The 20,729-nt window shown below is 46.0% G+C and overlaps 1 protein-coding gene across 9 annotated transcripts in view; it reads right to left on the reverse strand.

The window, feature by feature from the left end:
* The window catches only part of smarca2 (SWI/SNF related, matrix associated, actin dependent regulator of chromatin, subfamily a, member 2), a 217,922-nt gene that overhangs the window by 172,896 nt on the left and 24,297 nt on the right, over nucleotides 1–20,729 (reverse strand). For all 9 annotated transcript variants that reach the window (XR_005034778.1, XM_036936591.1, XM_036936589.1 and 6 more), the window contains 2 exons: nucleotides 16,709–16,835; nucleotides 16,332–16,505 (listed from right to left, as the gene is read on the reverse strand). Coding sequence is in view for 8 of the 9 variants with exons in the window: in XM_036936591.1 (XP_036792486.1) it covers nucleotides 16,332–16,505; nucleotides 16,709–16,835 (301 nt within the window). In the remaining variant the exon portion in view is untranslated. The remainder of the gene's footprint in view (nucleotides 1–16,331; nucleotides 16,506–16,708; nucleotides 16,836–20,729) is intronic.

A 20,729-nucleotide genomic window follows, 5' to 3' on the forward strand; every position in this document is an offset into this window, starting at 1 on the left:
AACAGGGGGGAACATTATTAGGGCTGTGAAACAGAGGGGGAACATTATTAGGGCTGTGAAACAGGGGGGAACACATTATTAGGGCTGTGAAACAGAGGGGGGACATTATTAGGGCTGTGAAACAGAGGGGGAACATTATTAGGGCTGTGAAACAGAGGGGGAAACATTATTAGGGCTGTGAAACAGAGGGGGAACATTATTAGGGCTGTGAAACAGAGGGGAACACATTATTAGGGCTGTGAAACAGAGGGGGGACATTATTAGGGCTGTGAAACAGAGGGGGAACATTATTAGGGCTGTGAAACAGAGGGGGAACATTATTAGGGCTGTGAAACAGAGGGGGAACACATTATTAGGGCTGTGAAACAGAGGGGAACACATTATTAGGGCTGTGAAACAGAGGGGGAACATTATTAGGGCTGTGAAACAGAGGGGGGACATTATTAGGGCTGTGAAACAGAGGGGGAACATTATTAGGGCTGTGAAACAGAGGGGGAAACATTATTAGGGCTGTGAAACAGAGGGGGAACATTATTAGGGCTGTGAAACAGAGGGGAACACATTATTAGGGCTGTGAAACAGAGGGGGGACATTATTAGGGCTGTGAAACAGAGGGGGAACATTATTAGGGCTGTGAAACAGAGGGGGAACATTATTAGGGCTGTGAAACAGAGGGGGAACACATTATTAGGGCTGTGAAACAGAGGGGAACACATTATTAGGCCTGTGAAACAGAGGGGGAACATTATTAGGGCTGTGAAACATTATTAGGGCTGTGAAACATTATTAGGGCTGTGAAACATTATTAGGGCTGTGAAACAGAGGGGAAACATTATTAGGGCTATGAAACAGAGAAACATTATTAGGGCTATGAAACAGAGAAACATTATTAGGGCTGTGAAACAGAGGCGGAACATTATTAGTGCTGTGAAACAGAGGGGGAACACATTATTAGGGCTGTGAAACAGAGAAACATTATTAGGGCTGTGAAACAGAGGCGGAACATTATTAGGGCTGTGAAACAGAGAAACATTATTAGGGCTGTGAAACAGAGGCGGAACATTATTAGGGCTGTGAAACAGAGGGGGAACACATTATTAGGGCTATGAAACAGAGAAACATTATTAGGGCTGTGAAACAGAGGCGGAACATTATTAGGGCTGTGAAACAGAGGGGGAACACATTATTAGGGCTGTGAAACAGAGGGGGGACATTATTAGGGCTGTGAAACAGAGGGGGAACATTATTAGGGCTGTGAAACAGAGGGGAACACATTATTAAGGCTGTGAAACAGAGGGGGAACATTATTAGGGCTGTGAAACAGAGGGGGAACATTATTAGGGCTGTGAAACAGAGGGGAACACATTATTAGTGCTGTGAAACATTATTAGGGCTGTGAAACAGAGGGGGAAATATTATTAGGGCTGTGAAACAGAGGGGGAACATTATTAGGGCTGTGAAACAGAGGGGAAGACATTATTAGTGCTGTGAAACATTATTAGGGCTGTGAAACAGAGGGGGAAACATTATTAGGGCTGTAAAACAGAGGGGGAACATTATTAGGGCTGTGAAAACAGAGGGGAAGACATTATTAGGGCTGTGAAACAGGGGGGAAACATTATTAGGGCTGTGAAACAGAGAAATATTATTAGGGCTGTGAAACAGGGGGGAACACATTATTAGGGCTGTGAAACAGAGAAACATTATTAGCGCTGTGAAACAGAGGGGGAACATTGTTAGGGCTGTGAAACAGAGGGGGAACACATTATTAGGGCTGTGAAACAGAGGGGAACTCATTATTAGGGCTGTGAAACAGAGGGGGAACATTATTAGGGCTGTGAAACATTATTAGGGCTGTGAAACATTATTAGGGCTGTGAAACATTATTAGGGCTGTGAAACAGAGGGGAAACATTATTAGGGCTATGAAACAGAGAAACATTATTAGGGCTGTGAAACAGAGGGGGAACATTATTAGGGCTGTGAAACAGAGGGGGAACACATTATTAGGGCTGTGAAACAGAGGGGGAACATTATTAGGGCTGTGAAACAGAGGGGGAACATTATTAGGGCTGTGAAACAGAGGGGAACACATTATTAGGGCTGTGAAACAGAGGGGGAACATTATTAGGGCTGTGAAACAGAGGGGGAACATTATTAGGGCTGTGAAACAGAGGGGGAAACATTATTAGGGCTGTGAAACAGAGGGGGAACATTATTAGGGCTGTGAAACAGAGGGGAACACATTATTAGGGCTGTGAAACAGAGGGGAACACATTATTAGGGCTGTGAAACAGAGGGGGAAACATTATTAGGGCTGTGAAACAGAGGGGGAACATTATTAGGGCTGTGACAGTAATTTGTTAACTGTGACATTGGGGATGTTAGATGAAAATAAAATAACCGTCAAAACCATAAATAAAATGTTTCAGCAACTTTATTTAATGTAGATTATTGTTACCCATAGGAGGTGTGTTACTATTGATATTATTTTGCTAACTTAGTCTGTCTATTAAAATGGACACATGTCCCACTTTTCCAACTATCTGTCCCCCTTTTCCAACTATCTGTCCCCCTTTTCCAACTATCTGTCCCCCTTTTCCAACTATCTATCCCACTTTTCCAACTATCTGTCCCCCTTTTCCAACTATCTGTCCCCCTTTTCCAACTATCTGTCCCCCTTTTCCAACTATCTGTCCCACTTTTCCAACTATCTGTCACCCTTTTCCAACTATCTGTCCCCTTTTTCCAACTATCTGTCCCACTTTTCCAACTATCTGTCCCCCTTTTCCAACTATCTGTGTCACTTTTCCAACTATCTGTCCCACTTTTCCAACTATCTGTCCCCCTTTTCCAACTATCTGTCCCACTTTTCCAACTATCTGTGTCACTTTTCAAACTATCTGTCCCCCTTTTCCAACTATCTGTCCCCCTTTTCCAACTATCTGTCCCACTTTTCCAACTATCTGTCCCCCTTTTCCAACTATCTGTCCCCCTTTTCCAACTATCTGTCCCACTTTTCCAACTATCTGTCCCCCTTTTCCAACTATCTGTCCCACTTTTCCAACTATCTGTCCCCCTTTTCCAACTATCTGTCCCCCTTTTCCAACTATCTGTCCCACTTTTCCAACTATCTGTCCCCCTTTTCCAACTATCTGTCCCCCTTTTCCAACTATCTGTCCCCCTTTTCCAACTATCTGTCCCCCTTTTCCAACTATCTGTCCCACTTTTCCAACTATCTGTCCCACTTTTCCAACTATCTGTCCCCCTTTTCCAACTATCTGTCCCCCTTTTCCAACTATCTGTCCCCCTTTTCCAACTATCTGTCCCCCTTTTCCAACTATCTGTGTCACTTTTCCAACTATCTGTCCCCCTTTTCCAACTATCTGTCCCCCTTTTCCAACTATCTGTGTCACTTTTCCAACTATCTGTCCCACTTTTCCAACTATCTGTCCCACTTTTCCAACTATCTGTCCCACTTTTCCAACTATCTGTCCCCCTTTTCCAACTATCTGTGTCACTTTTCCAACTATCTGTCCCCCTTTTCCAACTATCTGTCCCCCTTTTCCAACTATCTGTCCCCCTTTTCCAACTATCTGTACCCCTTTTCCAACTATCTGTACCCCTTTTCCAACTATCTGTCCCCCTTTTCCAACTATCTGTGTCACTTTCCAACTATCTGTGTCACTTTTCCAACTATCTGTGTTACTTTTCCAACTATCTGTCCCCCTTTTCCAACTATCTGTGTCACTTTTCCAACTATCTGTGTCACTTTTCAAACTATCTGTCCCCCTTTTCCAACTATCTGTGTCACTTTTCCAACTATCTGTGTCACTTTTCCAACTATCTGTCCCCCTTTTCCAACTATCTGTGTCACTTTTCCAACTATCTGTGCCACTTTTCCAACTATCTGTGCCAAAATCCGCTATATGCGCTGGGTGGGGTGAAGATCAATTCAGTTCATTGAATAGGGGTGGGATGAAAAGTGGGGACTGGGGGGTACCTATATATATTATAGCTGATAGGGTGGGGGTACATGGGTAGCCTCTGCCCTTCACCTCTGGTCTTCTTCATTGTTCAATAGATCGGAGGAGTCAGGTGAAAAAGATGGCTCTCGGAGCAACAAAATACATAGCATCGACAATTTGAGCACATTTGGGTTTCAAACCTAATGAAGATGGAGAACCAGATGACTTGCACCAGTCTGTTTGCAGAATAAGCGCAAAAACATAACTACAGTGCCTTGCGAAAGTATTCGGCCCCCTTGAACTTTGCGACCTTTTGCCACATTTCAGGCTTCAAACATAAAGATATAAAACTGTATTTTTTTGTGAAGAATCAACAACAAGTGGGACACAATCATGAAGTGGAACGACATTTATTGGATATTTCAAACTTTTTTAACAAATCAAAAACTGAAAAATTGGGCGTGCAAAATTATTCAGCCCCCTTAAGTTAATACTTTGTAGCGCCACCTTTTGCTGCGATTACAGCTGTAAGTCGCTTGGGGTATGTCTCTATCAGTTTTGCACATCGAGAGACTGACATTTTTTCCCATTCCTCCTTGCAAAACAGCTCGAGCTCAGTGAGGTTGGATGGAGAGCATTTGTGAACAGCAGTTTTCAGTTCTTTCCACAGATTCTCGATTGAATTCAGGTCTGGACTTTGACTTGACCATTCTAACACCTGGATATGTTTATTTTTGAACCATTCCATTGTAGATTTTGCTTTATGTTTTGGATCATTGTCTTGTTGGAAGACAAATCTCCGTCCCAGTCTCAGGTCTTTTGCAGACTCCATCAGGTTTTCTTCCAGAATGGTCCTGTATTTGGCTCCATCCATCTTCCCATCAATTTTAACCATTTTTTTTCTGGATATCTTTAAGAAATGGCTTTCTTCTTGCCACTCTTCCATAAAGGCCAGATTTGTGCAATATACGACTGATTGTTGTCCTATGGACAGAGTCTCCCACCTCAGCTGTAGATCTCTGCAGTTCATCCAGAGTGATCATGGGCCTCTTGGCTGCATCTCTGATCAGTCTTCTCCTTGTATGAGCTGAAAGTTTAGAGGGACGGCCAGGTCTTGGTAGATTTGCAGTGGTCTGATACTCCTTCCATTTCAATATTATCGCTTGCACAGTGCTCCTTGGGATGTTTAAAGCTTGGGAAATCTTTTTGTATCCAAATCCGGCTTTAAACTTCTTCACAACAGTATCTCGGACCTGCCTGGTGTGTTCCTTGTTCTTCATGATGCTCTCTGCGCTTTTAACGGACCTCTGAGACTATCACAGTGCAGGTGCATTTATACGGAGACTTGATTACACACAGGTGGATTGTATTTATCATCATTAGTCATTTAGGTCAACATTGGATCATTCAGAGATCCTCACTGAACTTCTGGAGAGAGTTTGCTGCACTAAAAGTAAAGGGGCTGAATAATTTTGCACGCCCAATTTTTCAGTTTTTGATTTGTTAAAAAAGTTTGAAATATCCAATAAATGTCGTTCCACTTCATGATTGTGTCCCACTTGTTGTTGATTCTTCACAAAAAAATACAGTTTTATATCTTTATGTTTGAAGCCTGAAAAGTGGCAAAAGGTCGCAAAGTTCAAGGGGGCCGAATACTTTCGCAAGGCACTGTATGAATTCCAGCACCACAAATCTTCGTAACCACCTGTGGATTAACCATCCTACGGCCTACAGTGCACTCAGAAAGTATTCAGACCCCTTCCCTACTTCCACATTTCGTTACGTTACAGCCCCATTGTAAAATGGATGAAACAAAATATACACATAATACCCCATAATGACAAAGTGAAAACAGGTTCAGACAGGTGGGGTGCAAAAGGCACATGACAACCTGCTTGGAGTTTGCCAAAAGGCACATGACAGCCCGCTTGGAGTTTGCCAAAAGGCACATGACAACCAGCTTGGAGTTTGCCAAAAGGCACATGACAACCAGCTTGGAGTTTGCCAAAAGGCACATGACAACCTGCTTGTAGTTCGCCAAAAGGCACATGACAACTAGCTTGGAGTTTGCCAAAAGGCACATGACAACCAGCTTGGAGTTTGCCAAAAGGCACATGACAACCAGCTTGGAGTTTGCCAAAAGGTACATGACAACCAGCTTGGAGTTGGCCAAAAGGCACCTAAAGGACTCTCAGACCATGAGAAACTGGTATCTGGTCTGATGAAACCAAGATTGAACTCTTTGGCCTGAATGCTGCATCTGGATGAATCCTGGCACCATCCCTATGGCAACAGCATCATGCTGTGGGGATGTTTTTCAGCGTTGGGGACTGGGACATTAGTCAGGATCAAGGGAAAGATGAACGGAGCAAAGTACAGAGATCCTTGATGGAAACCTGCTCCAGAGCTCTCAGGACCTCAGACTGGGGTGAAGGTTCACCTTCCAACAAGACAACGACCATTTTTTTATTTTTTATTTTTTTTATTTTTTTAACCTTTATTTAACCAGGCAAGTCAGTTAAGAACAAATTCTTATTTTCAATGACGGCCTGGGAACAGTGGGTTAACTGCCTGTTCAGGGGCAGAACGACAGATTTGTACCTTGTCAGCTCGGGGGTTTGAACTCGCAACCTTCCGGTTACTAGTCCAACGCTCTAACCACTAGGCTACCCTGCCGCCCCGACCATAAGCACACAGCCAAGACAACGCAGGAGTGGCTTCAGGACAAGTCTCTGAATGTCCTTGAGTGGCCCAGCCAGAGCCCGGACTTGAACACGATCTCTGGAGAGACCTGAAAATAGCTGTGCAGCAACGCTCCCCAGCCAACCTGACAAAGCTTGACAAGATCTGCAGAGAAGAATGGGAGAAACTCCCCAAATACAGGTGTGCCGAGCTGGTAGCGTCATACCCAACAAGACATTAGGCTGTAATCGCTGCCAAAGGTGCTTCAACAAAGTACTGAGTAAAGGGTCTGAATACTTGTGTAAATAAGGTATGTTTTAAATTTGATATACATTTGCAAACATATCTAAAAATGTGTTTTCACTTTGTTATTATAGGGTATTATGTGGAGATTGATGTGGGGAAAAACGATTTAATCCATTTTAGAATAAGGCTGTAACGTTAAAGAAAAGGGAAAAGGGAAGGGGTCTGAATACTTTCCGAATGCACTATACGCCCGACTTGGCTGCCTCGCCAACCACATCTGGCCAGCGGCAGCTCAGTGTGGCAGCCTTTGCCCGAGGCACAAAATACAAAACAGGACACGGATAAATGGCAAGCACTAACAAACAGTTTAACGTGTTACGTAGCTGTAGGAATGGTGCCCTTCAAAGAAATCCTCCATAAATTTGACAAACTATACGAGTTACCAGGCAGAAAGTATTTATCTGAAACAGCGGTCCCTACCTTGTTCAACAAGGTGAAGGTTCAGACAGAGCTAAAGGAAGTGGATTTTGTTACACTGACCACGGAGATGTGGTCAAGTGTAAATATGACTCCTTACGTGAGCCTGACAGGGCACTATCTCATGAAAGCCTGGACACTGAAACATCCTACATGCCGGAATCCTGCACAGCCGAAAAACCTGACCGAAGACCTGCGTTTGGGATTGCTTGACTGGGACCTTGATGAAAATAAACTGTCCTGTATCACCAAAGACAACGGGGCCAATATTGTGGCTGCAGTGAGGCAACTAAATTGCTTTGGCCACAATCTCCATCTCGCCGTCACCAACAGTGTAAATAGCTAGAGCTCACGCACAGACCGGGCTGTAGGCCTATGCAGAACTCTGGTGGGCATTTTGTTTTCCAGAGCTGGCTAAATAAGAGGGACCTAGTGAAGGCCCAGACGAAGCGGGCGAGCCTTGAATGAAGGGATTGGCAAAAAAGGTTGTTGCAGAGAAAAAGTCACAATGTAGAGAAAAAGTCACAGTCTTTCTCCCTTCATAATGTAGAACTGGTGCCATCAGGATCCAGAGTTGGGTCTTTCTCCCTTCATAATGTAGAACTGGTGCCATCAGGGTCCAGCGTTGGGTCTTTCTCCCTTCATAATGTAGAACTGGTGCCATCAGGATCCAGCATTGGGTCTTTCTCCCTTCATAATGTAGAACTGGTGCCATCAGGATCCAGCGTTGGGTCTTTCTCCCTTCATAATGTAGAACTGGTGCCATCAGGATCCAGAGTTGGGTCTTTCTCCCTTCATAATGTAGAACTGGTGCCATCAGGATCCAGAGTTGGGTCTTTCTCCCTTCATAATGTAGAACTGGTGCCATCAGGATCCAGCGTTGGGTCTTTCTCCCTTCATAATGTAGAACTGGTGCCATCAGGATCCAGAGTTGGGTCTTTCTCCCTTCATAATGTAGAACTGGTGCCATCAGGATCCAGCGTTGGGTCTTTCTCCCTTCATAATGTAGAACTGGTGCCATCAGGATCCAGCATTGGGACTTTCTCCCTTCATAATGTAGAACTGGTGCCATCAGGATCCAGCGTTGGGTCTTTCTCCCTTCATAATGTAAAACTGGTGCCATCAGGATCCAACGTTGGGTCTTTCTCCCTTCATAATGTAGAACTGGTGCCATCAGGATCCAGCGTTGGGTCTTTCTCCTTTCATAGTGTAGAACTGGTGCCATCAGGATCCAGCGTTGGGTCTTTCTCCCTTCATAATGTAGAACTGGTACCATCAGGATCCAGCGTTGGGTCTTTCTCCTTTCATAATGTAGAACTGGTGCCATCAGGATCCAGCATTGGGTCTTTCTCCCTTCATAATGTAGAACTGGTGCCATCAGGATCCAGCGTTGGGTCTTTCTCCCTTCATGAGTTGGGTCTTTCTCCCTTCATAATGTAGAACTGGTGCCATCAGGATCCAGCGTTGGGTCTTTCTCCTTTCATAATGTAGAACTGGTGCCATCAGGATCCAGCGTTGGGTCTTTCTCCCTTCATAATGTAGAACTGGTGCCATCAGGATCCAGAGTTGGGTCTTTCTCCCTTCATAATGTAGAACTGGTGCCATCAGGATCCAGCGTTGGGTCTTTCTCCCTTCATAATGTAGAACTGGTGCCATCAGGATCCAGAGTTGGGTCTTTCTCCCTTCATAATGTAGAACTGGTGCCATCAGGATCCAGCGTTGGGTCTTTCTCCCTTCATAATGTAGAACTGGTGCCATCAGGATCCAGCATTGGGACTTTCTCCCTTCATAATGTAGAACTGGTGCCATCAGGATCCAGCGTTGGGTCTTTCTCCCTTCATAATGTAAAACTGGTGCCATCAGGATCCAGCGTTGGGTCTTTCTCCCTTCATAATGTAGAACTGGTGCCATCAGGATCCAGCGTTGGGTCTTTCTCCTTTCATAGTGTAGAACTGGTGCCATCAGGATCCAGCGTTGGGTCTTTCTCCCTTCATAATGTAGAACTGGTACCATCAGGATCCAGCGTTGGGTCTTTCTCCTTTCATAATGTAGAACTGGTGCCATCAGGATCCAGCATTGGGTCTTTCTCCCTTCATAATGTAGAACTGGTGCCATCAGGATCCAGCGTTGGGTCTTTCTCCCTTCATAAGTTGGGTCTTTCTCCCTTCATAATGTAGAACTGGTGCCATCAGGATCCAGCGTTGGGTCTTTCTCCTTTCATAATGTAGAACTGGTGCCATCAGGATCCAGCGTTGGGTCTTTCTCCCTTCATAATGTAGAACTGGTGCCATCAGGATCCAGAGTTGGGTCTTTCTCCCTTCATAATATAGAACTGGTGCCATCAGGATCCAGCATTGGGTCTTTCTCCCTTCATAATGTAGAACTGGTGCCATCAGGATCCAGCGTTGGGTCTTTCTCCCTTCATAATGTAGAACTGGAGCCATCAGGATCCAGAGTTGGGTCTTTCTCCCTTCATAATGTAGAACTGGTGCCATCAGGATCCAGAGTTGGGTCTTTCTCCCTTCATAATGTAGAACTGGTGCCATCAGGATCCAGCGTTGGGTCTTTCTCCCTTCATAATGTAGAACTGGTGCCATCAGGATCCAGCGTTGGGTCTTTCTCCCTTCATAATGTAGAACTGGTGCCATCAGGATCCAGCGTTGGGTCTTTCTCCCTTCATAATGTAGAACTGGTGCCATCAGGATCCAGAGTTGGGTCTTTCTCTCTTCATAATGTAGAACTGGTGCCATCAGGATCCAGCGTTGGGTCTTTCTCCCTTCATAATGTAGAACTGGTGACATCAGGATCCAGAGTTGGGTCTTTCTCCCTTCATAATGTAGAACTGGTGCCATCAGGATCCAGAGTTGGGTCTTTCTCCCTTCATAATTTAGAACTGGTGCCATCAGGATCCAGCGTTGGGTCTTTCTCCCTTCATAATGTAGAACTGGTGCCATCAGGATCGAGCATTGGGTCTTTCTCCCTTCATAATGTAGAACTGGTGCCATCAGGATCCAGCGTTGGGTCTTTCTCCCTTCATAATGTAGAACTGGTGCCATCAGGATCCAGAGTTGGGTCTTTCTCCCTTCATAATGTAGAACTGGTGCTATCAGGATCAAGCGTTGGGTCTTTCTCCCTTCATAATGTAGAACTGGTGCCATCAGGATCCAGCGTTGGGTCTTTCTCCCTTCATAATGTAGAACTGGTGCCATCAGGATCCAGCGTTGGGTCTTTCTCCCTTCATAATGTAGAACTGGTGCCATCAGGATCCAGCGTTGGGTCTTTCTCCCTTCATAATGTAGAACTGGTGCCATCAGGATCCAGCATTGGGACTTTCTCCCTTCATAATGTAGAACTGGTGCCATCAGGATCCAGCGTTGGGTCTTTCTCCCTTCATAATGTAGAACTGGTGCCATCAGGATCCAGAGTTGGGTCTTTCTCCCTTCATAATATAGAACTGGTGCCATCAGGATCCAGCGTTGGGTCTTTCTCCCTTCATAATGTAGAACTGGTGCCATCAGGATCCAGCATTGGGACTTTCTCCATTCATAATGTAGAACTGGTGCCATCAGGATCCAGCGTTGGGTCTTTCTCCCTTCATAATGTAAAACTGGTGCCATCAGGATCCAGCGTTGGGTCTTTCTCCCTTCATAATGTAGAACTGGTGCCATCAGGATCCAGCGTTGGGTCTTTCTCCTTTCATAGTGTAGAGCTGGTGCCATCAGGATCCAGCGTTGGGTCTTTCTCCCTTCATAATGTAGAACTGGTACCATCAGGATCCAGCGTTGGGTCTTTCTCCTTTCATAATGTAGAACTGGTGCCATCAGGATCCAGCATTGGGTCTTTCTCCCTTCATAATGTAGAACTGGTGCCATCAGGATCCAGCGTTGGGTCTTTCTCCCTTCATAAGTTGGGTCTTTCTCCCTTCATAATGTAGAACTGGTGCCATCAGGATCCAGCGTTGGGTCTTTCTCCTTTCATAATGTAGAACTGGTGCCATCAGGATCCAGCGTTGGGTCTTTCTCCCTTCATAATGTAGAACTGGTGCCATCAGGATCCAGAGTTGGGTCTTTCTCCCTTCATAATATAGAACTGGTGCCATCAGGATCCAGCATTGGGTCTTTCTCCCTTCATAATGTAGAACTGGTGCCATCAGGATCCAGCGTTGGGTCTTTCTCCCTTCATAATGTAGAACTGGAGCCATCAGGATCCAGAGTTGGGTCTTTCTCCCTTCATAATGTAGAACTGGTGCCATCAGGATCCAGAGTTGGGTCTTTCTCCCTTCATAATGTAGAACTGGTGCCATCAGGATCCAGCGTTGGGTCTTTCTCCCTTCATAATGTAGAACTGGTGCCATCAGGATCCAGCGTTGGGTCTTTCTCCCTTCATAATGTAGAACTGGTGCCATCAGGATCCAGCGTTGGGTCTTTCTCCCTTCATAATGTAGAACTGGTGCCATCAGGATCCAGAGTTGGGTCTTTCTCTCTTCATAATGTAGAACTGGTGCCATCAGGATCCAGCGTTGGGTCTTTCTCCCTTCATAATGTAGAACTGGTGACATCAGGATCCAGAGTTGGGTCTTTCTCCCTTCATAATGTAGAACTGGTGCCATCAGGATCCAGAGTTGGGTCTTTCTCCCTTCATAATGTAGAACTGGTGCCATCAGGATCCAGCGTTGGGTCTTTCTCCCTTCATAATGTAGAACTGGTGCCATCAGGATCGAGCATTGGGTCTTTCTCCCTTCATAATGTAGAACTGGTGCCATCAGGATCCAGCGTTGGGTCTTTCTCCCTTCATAATGTAGAACTGGTGCCATCAGGATCCAGAGTTGGGTCTTTCTCCCTTCATAATGTAGAACTGGTGCTATCAGGATCAAGCGTTGGGTCTTTCTCCCTTCATAATGTAGAACTGGTGCCATCAGGATCCAGCGTTGGGTCTTTCTCCCTTCATAATGTAGAACTGGTGCCATCAGGATCCAGCGTTGGGTCTTTCTCCCTTCATAATGTAGAACTGGTGCCATCAGGATCCAGCGTTGGGTCTTTCTCCCTTCATAATGTAGAACTGGTGCCATCAGGATCCAGCATTGGGACTTTCTCCCTTCATAATGTAGAACTGGTGCCATCAGGATCCAGCGTTGGGTCTTTCTCCCTTCATAATGTAGAACTGGTGCCATCAGGATCCAGAGTTGGGTCTTTCTCCCTTCATAATATAGAACTGGTGCCATCAGGATCCAGAGTTGGGTCTTTCTCCCTTCATAATGTAGAACTGGTGCCATCAGGATCCAGCATTGGGTCTTTCTCCCTTCATAATGTAGAACTGGTGCCATCAGGATCCAGCGTTGGGTCTTTCTCCCTTCATAATGTAGAACTGGAGCAATCAGGATCCAGAGTTGGGTCTTTCTCCCTTCATAATGTAGAACTGGTGCCATCAGGATCCAGAGTTGGGTCTTTCTCCCTTCATAATGTAGAACTGGTGCCATCAGGATCCAGCGTTGGGTCTTTCTCCCTTCATAATGTAGAACTGGTGCCATCAGGATCCAGCGTTGGGTCTTTCTCCCTTCATAATGTAGAACTGGTGCCATCAGGATCCAGCGTTGGGTCTTTCTCCCTTCATAATGTAGAACTGGTGCCATCAGGATCCAGAGTTGGGTCTTTCTCTCTTCATAATGTAGAATTGGTGCCATCAGGATCCAGCATTGGGTCTTTCTCCCTTCATAATGTAGAACTGGTGCCATCAGGATCCAGAGTTGGGTCTTTCTCCCTTCATAATGTAGAACTGGTGCTATCAGGATCAAGCGTTGGGTCTTTCTCCCTTCATAATGTAGAACTGGTGCCATCAGGATCCAGCGTTGGGTCTTTCTCCCTTCATAATGTAGAACTGGTGCCATCAGGATCCAGCGTTGGGTCTTTCTCCGTTCATAATGTAGAACTGGTGCCATCAGGATCCAGCGTTGGGTCTTTCTCCCTTCATAATGTAGAACTGGTGCCATCAGGATCCAGCGTTGGGTCTTTCTCCCTTCATAATGTAAAACTGGTGCCATCAGGATCCAGCGTTGGGTCTTTCTCCCTTCATAATGTAGAACTGGTGCCATCAGGATCCAGAGTTGGGTCTTTCTCCCTTCATAATATAGAACTGGTGCCATCAGGATCCAGAGTTGGGTCTTTCTCCCTTCATAATGTAGAACTGGTGCCATCAGGATCCAGCATTGGGTCTTTCTCCCTTCATAATGTAGAACTGGTGCCATCAGGATCCAGCGTTGGGTCTTTCTCCCTTCATAATGTAGAACTGGAGCAATCAGGATCCAGAGTTGGGTCTTTCTCCCTTCATAATGTAGAACTGGTGCCATCAGGATCCAGAGTTGGGTCTTTCTCCCTTCATAATGTAGAACTGGTGCCATCAGGATCCAGCGTTGGGTCTTTCTCCCTTCATAATGTAGAACTGGTGCCATCAGGATCCAGCGTTGGGTCTTTCTCCCTTCATAATGTAGAACTGGTGCCATCAGGATCCAGCGTTGGGTCTTTCTCCCTTCATAATGTAGAACTGGTGCCATCAGGATCCAGAGTTGGGTCTTTCTCTCTTCATAATGTAGAATTGGTGCCATCAGGATCCAGCATTGGGTCTTTCTCCCTTCATAATGTAGAACTGGTGACATCAGGATCCAGAGTTGGGTCTTTCTCCCTTCATTATGTAGAACTGGTGCCATCAGGATCCAGAGTTGGGTCTTTCTCCCTTCATAATGTAGAACTGGTGCCATCAGGATCCAGAGTTGGGTCTTTCTCCCTTCATAATGTAGAACTGGTGCCATCAGGATCGAGCATTGGGTCTTTCTCCCTTCATAATGTAGAACTGGTGCCATCAGGATCCAGCGTTGGGTCTTTCTCCCTTCATAATGTAGAACTGGTGCCATCAGGATCCAGAGTTGGGTCTTTCTCCCTTCATAATGTAGAACTGGTGCTATCAGGATCAAGCGTTGGGTCTTTCTCCCTTCATAATGTAGAACTGGTGCCATCAGGATCCAGCGTTGGGTCTTTCTCCCTTCATAATGTAGAACTGGTGCCATCAGGATCCAGCGTTGGGTCTTTCTCCCTTCATAATGTAGAACTGGTGCCATCAGGATCCAGCGTTGGGTCTTTCTCCCTTCATAATGTAGAACTGGTGCCATCAGGATCCAGCGTTGGGTCTTTCTCCCTTCATAATGTAAAACTGGTGCCATCAGGATCCAGCGTTGGGTCTTTCTCCTTTCATAATGTAGAACTGGTGCCATCAGGATCCAGCGTTGGGTCTTTCTCCCTTCATAATGTAGAACTGGTGCCATCAGGATCCAGCATTGGGTCTTTCTCTCTTCATAATGTAGAACTGGTGCCATCAGGATCCAGCGTTGGGTCTTTCTCCCTTCATAATGTAGAACTGGTGCCATCAGGATCCAGCGTTGGGTCTTTCTCCCTTCATAATGTAGAACTGGTGCCATCAGGATCCAGAGTTGGGTCTTTCTCCCTTCATAATGTAGAACTGGTGCCATCAGGATCCAGCGTTGGGTCTTTCTCCCTTCATAATGTAGAACTGGTGCCATCAGGATCCAGCGTTGGGTCTTTCTCCCTTCATAATGTAGAACTGGTGCAATCAGGATCCAGAGTTGGGTCTTTCCCCCTTCATAATGTAGAACTGGTGCCATCAGGATCCATAGTTGGGTCTTTCTCCCTTCATGTGGCTCTTCAGGGCCGATTCACCCATGCTCAAAATGTCAAAGTCTGATGCATTTTTTAGGGGTTGGTGTGGGTTGGTTGGGTCCAGAGATGTAGCGGTAAAAAGGTGGGTAAACTGTACTGAACAAAATTATAAAATGCAACATTTAAAAAGTGTTGGTCCCATGTTTCATGAGCTGAAATAAAAGATCCTAGACATTTTCCATATGCACAAAAAGCAGGATGGAATATACATTTGCCCAGAATTTTTGCTATCAATGTGACGTTCCACAGCGCCTAATCAGTCAGTTCTGTACTTGCCTGGCTGCGTGGCAGTGTGGGTGGAATGAGCTCATTTCCAGATTTTCAAGGTATTCCACGACTTTTGAGTGCCAAATTCAAGGACTTTAAGCACCTCAAGCACTTTGTGCGAACCCTGTCTCTGGTGAGAGTTACATCACTGTCTCGTCAGAAGCCTATGGCTGACTCCACTGATGTTCTCTCTGGTGAGAGTTACATCACCGTCTCGTCAGTGAAGCCTATGGCTGACTCCACTGATGTTCTCTCTGGTGAGAGTTACATCACCGTCTCCTCAGTGAAGCCTATGGCTGACTCCACTGATGTTCTCTCTGGTGAGAGTTACATCACCGTCTCGTCACTTCTGGGCTCCAGTTACTGATGGGAGATCTGCTAAAGCCCGACTTCATCAACAACACCGACCTAACACAAAGCCTCAAAAAGAAGATGTCCAGTGTGCACAAGGACAATTACAGCCTACCGACAATAAAATACCTTTTTGTGCAGGTTTTCTCTCCTGGATTCGAGATACAGAGGCAAGAGGATGATTTGAAGGAGACAAGAAATGTATGGTGGCATGGGGAGGCTGGGGTGGTCGTGCTACTGCAAATGGGGGAGAAGATGACTGGAACGATGGAGTGAGTCCACCACCATCTGCCAAGAAAAGGAATTCCTGCAGAAGCGATGGGCCCAAACCACTGCCGCTGTACTTCTGTTTTGCACCAACTGGAATATGTTCCGAGATTCATCCTATGGCATTGAGGAGTGTGTGTGTGTGGTATTAATCAGATTTGACTGCTATCTTGGGTTATCTGATGTGAAAGAGACTTGTAGTACTGTGTGCTTCCCAGAGTCTGTTCTGGACTTGGGGACTGTGAAGAGACCTCTGGTGGCATGTCTTGTGTGTCTGTGTGTGTTAGCTGTTTGAACAGAGTTTGTTAAGCAGAAGATGGAACAGGTAATGGTCCAGAGAGTTCACTCACCTGGTGTTTCTGTCTGCGTTTCCTCTCCTGTTCCATCTTCTGCTGTTTCTCCAGTTTCTCTGTCATGCGAGCCTCCCTCAGCGTCTGGCGCTTGCTCCTCTTGTAAGCCTTGGAGTTCAGGGCTGTCTCCAGGGTGGTGTCTCTACGCATACACTGGACCACATCCTGACGCAGCTATAGGAGGAGAGGTGGAATATGTATGAAATTAGGAAAACGGTAACCAGCTACAATAACTATCCAATACATGTCAATGATGGGCTGGTGTCTTTCAATTGGGTGATGATAGTGTTGTTTGTCTGGGTCTAGATGTTAGTGTAGCCTACATGTCGTTAGAAGTGTTCATGAAGCGTACAGTTTATGCTGAGATGACGTCATACCTGTCGTTGGAAGTTGAGAAGTCTCAAAGCCTTGAGTTCCACCGTGGCTTTACTCCTCAGGTCCGGAGGCAGAGCTCCAGGTAGACTCTCCAGCTCCCGGATCCGGTGAGCGATACGAGCCTGCAGCCTGGGGAAGAGAGAATGATGAGGTAGTGTCCATGAGGAATGTGGTAGGATGATAATGAGGTAGTGCCCATGAGGAAAGTGGTAGGATGATGATGAGGTAGTGCACATGGGGAGATTGGTAGGATGAGGTCATCACACTCAGGGACCTGGGTCAAAAACCACACCCTGTGCAACTGGGTCCTGGACTTCCTGACGGGCCGCCCCCAGGTGGTGAAAGTAGGAAACAACACCTCTCAACACTGGTGCCCCACAAGTTTGCGTGCTCAGCCCCCTCCTGTACTCCCTGTTCACCCATGACTTAGTGGCCATGCACGCCTCCAACTCAAACATCAAGTTTGCAGTAGTAGTAGGCTTGATTACAAAAACAAAGGAGCTTGGACTTCAGGAAACAGCAGAGGGCGCACCCCCCCATCGACAGGACAGCAGTGGAGAGGGTAGTAAGTTTTAAGTTCCGCTGTGTACATATCACTAACAAACTGAAATGGTCCACCCACACAGACAGCGTGGTGAAGAAGGCACACCTCAGGAGGTTGAAGAAATTTGCCTTGTCAGCTAAAACCTTCACAAACTTTTACAGACGCACAATTGAGAGCATCCTGTCGGGCTGTATCACAGCCTGGTACGGCAAATGCACCGCTCACAACCGCAGGGGTCTCCAGAGGGTAGTGCGGTCTGCACAACGCATCACCGGGGGCAAACTACCTGCCCTCCAGTCCAGGACACCTACACCACCCGATGTCACAGGAAGGCCAAAAAGATCATCAAGGACAACAACCACCCGAGCCACTGCCTGTTCACCCCGCTATCATCCAGAAGGCGAGGTCAGTACAGGTGCATCGAAGCTGAGACAGAGAGACTGAAAAACAGCTACTATCAAGGCCATCAGACTGTTAAACAGCCACCACCAGCACAAAGAAGCTGCTGCCTACATACAGCGACTTGAAATCATTGGCCACTTTAATAATAATTACATATCTTGCACGACTCATCTCATATGTATATACTGTATTGTATACTATCTACAGTATCTTAGTCTATGCCGCTCTGACATTGCTCATCCATTTATTTATATATTCTTAATTCTTAATAAAGCAAAGCAGTGCGACACACACAATAACACAGAGTTACACATGGAACACAGCGAACAGTCAATAACACAATACAAATAAATAAATAACAGTGTGCACAAATGAGGTAAGATAAGGGAGGTAAGACAATAAATAGGCCATAGTGGCAAAATAATTACAATATAGCAATTAAACACTGGAATGATAGATGAGCAGATGATGAATGTGTAAGGAGATATACTGGGGTGCAAAGGAGCAAAAAAATAAATAATAATAACAGTATGGGGATGAGGTAGTTGGATGGGCTATTTACAGATGGGCTATGTACAGGTGCAGTGATATGTGAGCTGCTCTGACAGCTGGTGCTTAAAGATAGTGAGGGAAATATGAGTCTCCAGCTTCAGTGATTTTTGCAATTCGTTCCAGTCATTGGCAGCAGGGAACTGGAAGGAAAGGCTGCCAAAGAGGAATTGGCTTTGGGGGTGAACAGCGAAATAAACCTGCAGGAGCGCGTGCTACGGGTGGGTGCTCCTATGGTGACCAGTGAGCTGAGAGAAGGCGGAGCTTTACCTAGCAAAGACTTATCGATGACCTGGAGCAAGTGGGTTTGGCAACGAATATGAAGCGAGGGCCAGCCAACGAGAGCATACAGGTCGCAGTGGTGGATAGTATATGGGCCTTTGGTGAGAAAACTGATGGCACTGTAATATACTGCATCCAATTTGCTGATTAGTGTTGGAGGCTATTTTGTAAATTACATCGCTGAAGTCGAGGATCTGTAGGATAATCAGTTTTACGAGGGTATGTTTGGCAGCATGAGTGAAGGATGCTTTGTTGTGAAATAGGAAGCCGATTCTAGATTTAATTTTGGATTGGAGATGTTTAGTATGAGTCTGGAAGGAGAGTTTACAGTCCAGCCAGACACCTAGGTATTTGTAGTTGTCCACATATTCTATGTCAGAACCGTCCAAAGTAGTGATGCTGGACAGGCGGGCAGGTGCTGGTAGCGATCGGTTGAAGGGCATGCATTTAGTTTTACTTGCATTTAAGAGCAGTTGGAGGCCACTGAGCATTGAAGCTCGTCTGGAGGTTAGTTAACACAGTGTCCAAAAAAGGGCCAAAGTCTACAAAATGGTGTCGTCTGCGTAGAGGTGGATCGGAGAATCACCAGCAGCAAGAGCGACATCATTCATGTATACAGAGAAAAGAGTCGGCCCGAGAATTGCAACATATTGCTGCACTGTAGGAACTAGAAGCGCACGCATTTCGCTACACCCGCAATAGCATCTGCTAAACATGTGTATGTGACCAATAAAATTTGATTTGATTAAATGAGCTAGACTTGGGTCATTGATAAGTCATCAACGCAGCCTTATAATGCTGTGAAAGAATCCAGGAACCCAAGTGATTTGGGTGGATCCCATCCTCCTTACAATACTGTGTAAGGATCCAGGAACCCAAGTGATTTGGGTGGATCCCATCCTCCTTACAATACTGTGTAAGGATCCAGGAACCCAAGTGATTTGGGTGGATCCCATCCTCGTTATAATACTGTGAAAGGATCCAGGAACCCAAGTGATTTGGGTGGATCCCATCCTCCTTATAATACTGTGAAAGGATCCAGGAACCCAAGTGATTTGGGTGAATCCCATGCTCCTTATAATACTGTGAAAGGATCCAGGAACCCAAGTGATTTGGGTGGATCCCATCCTCCTTATAATACTGTGAAAGGATCCAGGAACCCAAGTGATTTGAGTGGATCCCATCCTTATAAAACGTGTACCTTTTTCCAAAAGGTATCAAAATTGTCAACAAAAGTTTTACCCATTGAGCTGCAATAATCACGTAGCCAGTTGTGAAGAGAAAGAATCCTGCTAAAGCGTTCAATGCCACGATTCAGAGAAGGGCACAGGGTCAGATGTGATGGGTATTTTATTAGTGTCTAGCAGAGTCAATCAGCTCTTTGAAATCCAGTTTCAACTGTTCAGAGCTGTCATTCATAATGTCATTAAACCCCACATAGACTACAATAGAATCAATGTCCATGTCCTGTTGTAGTACATTCAGGAGCAGCTTAGGGATGTCATTTACTCGAACTCTGGGATAGGATGTGGTTTTTGCACCAGGAACGGTCACATTTCTTACCATCGAGCTGCCCAAAATCATGGCTGGCGAGAAGGACCACTCCCACGCTTCACAGGATTTGGAGAACCCTTTATGGACGAGCGAGAGGCAGGATAACCTGAGCCCGTTGCTCCCGGGGCGCCTGGTGCAGGCCTCCGACAGATGTTGAAGTCCCTCTCGATCCAGAGCAGGGAAAGAAGGTTGCAGACGTCCACTTTGAAATCGTAAGAGTAGACACTGCGGCTGAAGACACAAGTTCCCCCATAGACGAAGATGCAGGAAGATCAGGCTCCAGGATGGCGAAACTATACATTGTTTGTGTCCTCTCCGGGCCTCCCGCTGGGAGTGTAGACTGCCTTGCGGGAGGCCGTGGTCTTCAGCTTCCACGGCTCGTGACATTTGACCATCATTGATTGCCATGCTCCTCTTGCTGTGCTCCTTCAACTCAGCTACGAGATGGGCGAACTCCGGGAAACATGGGCCAGTCAGACAAACGACAAGACTTCAGGAATCCATCAGGAATCCACCAGATTGGACGGATCCAAAATGCACGAACGCCGTCCAGCCACCGGTTTAGAAAACATTCCACTCTGCATTTTCCCCAGTAGGCTGGCGACCTGTGTGATCAAGGAAGCCACCTCAAGCCTATAATCCTCGGCAAGCAAACAATTGCCGCATTGGAACTCAAAGTGATCCTGTTTGTC

Source organism: Oncorhynchus mykiss, chromosome 11 (genome assembly GCF_013265735.2).
Source record: "Oncorhynchus mykiss isolate Arlee chromosome 11, USDA_OmykA_1.1, whole genome shotgun sequence".
NCBI lineage: Eukaryota > Metazoa > Chordata > Actinopteri > Salmoniformes > Salmonidae > Oncorhynchus > Oncorhynchus mykiss.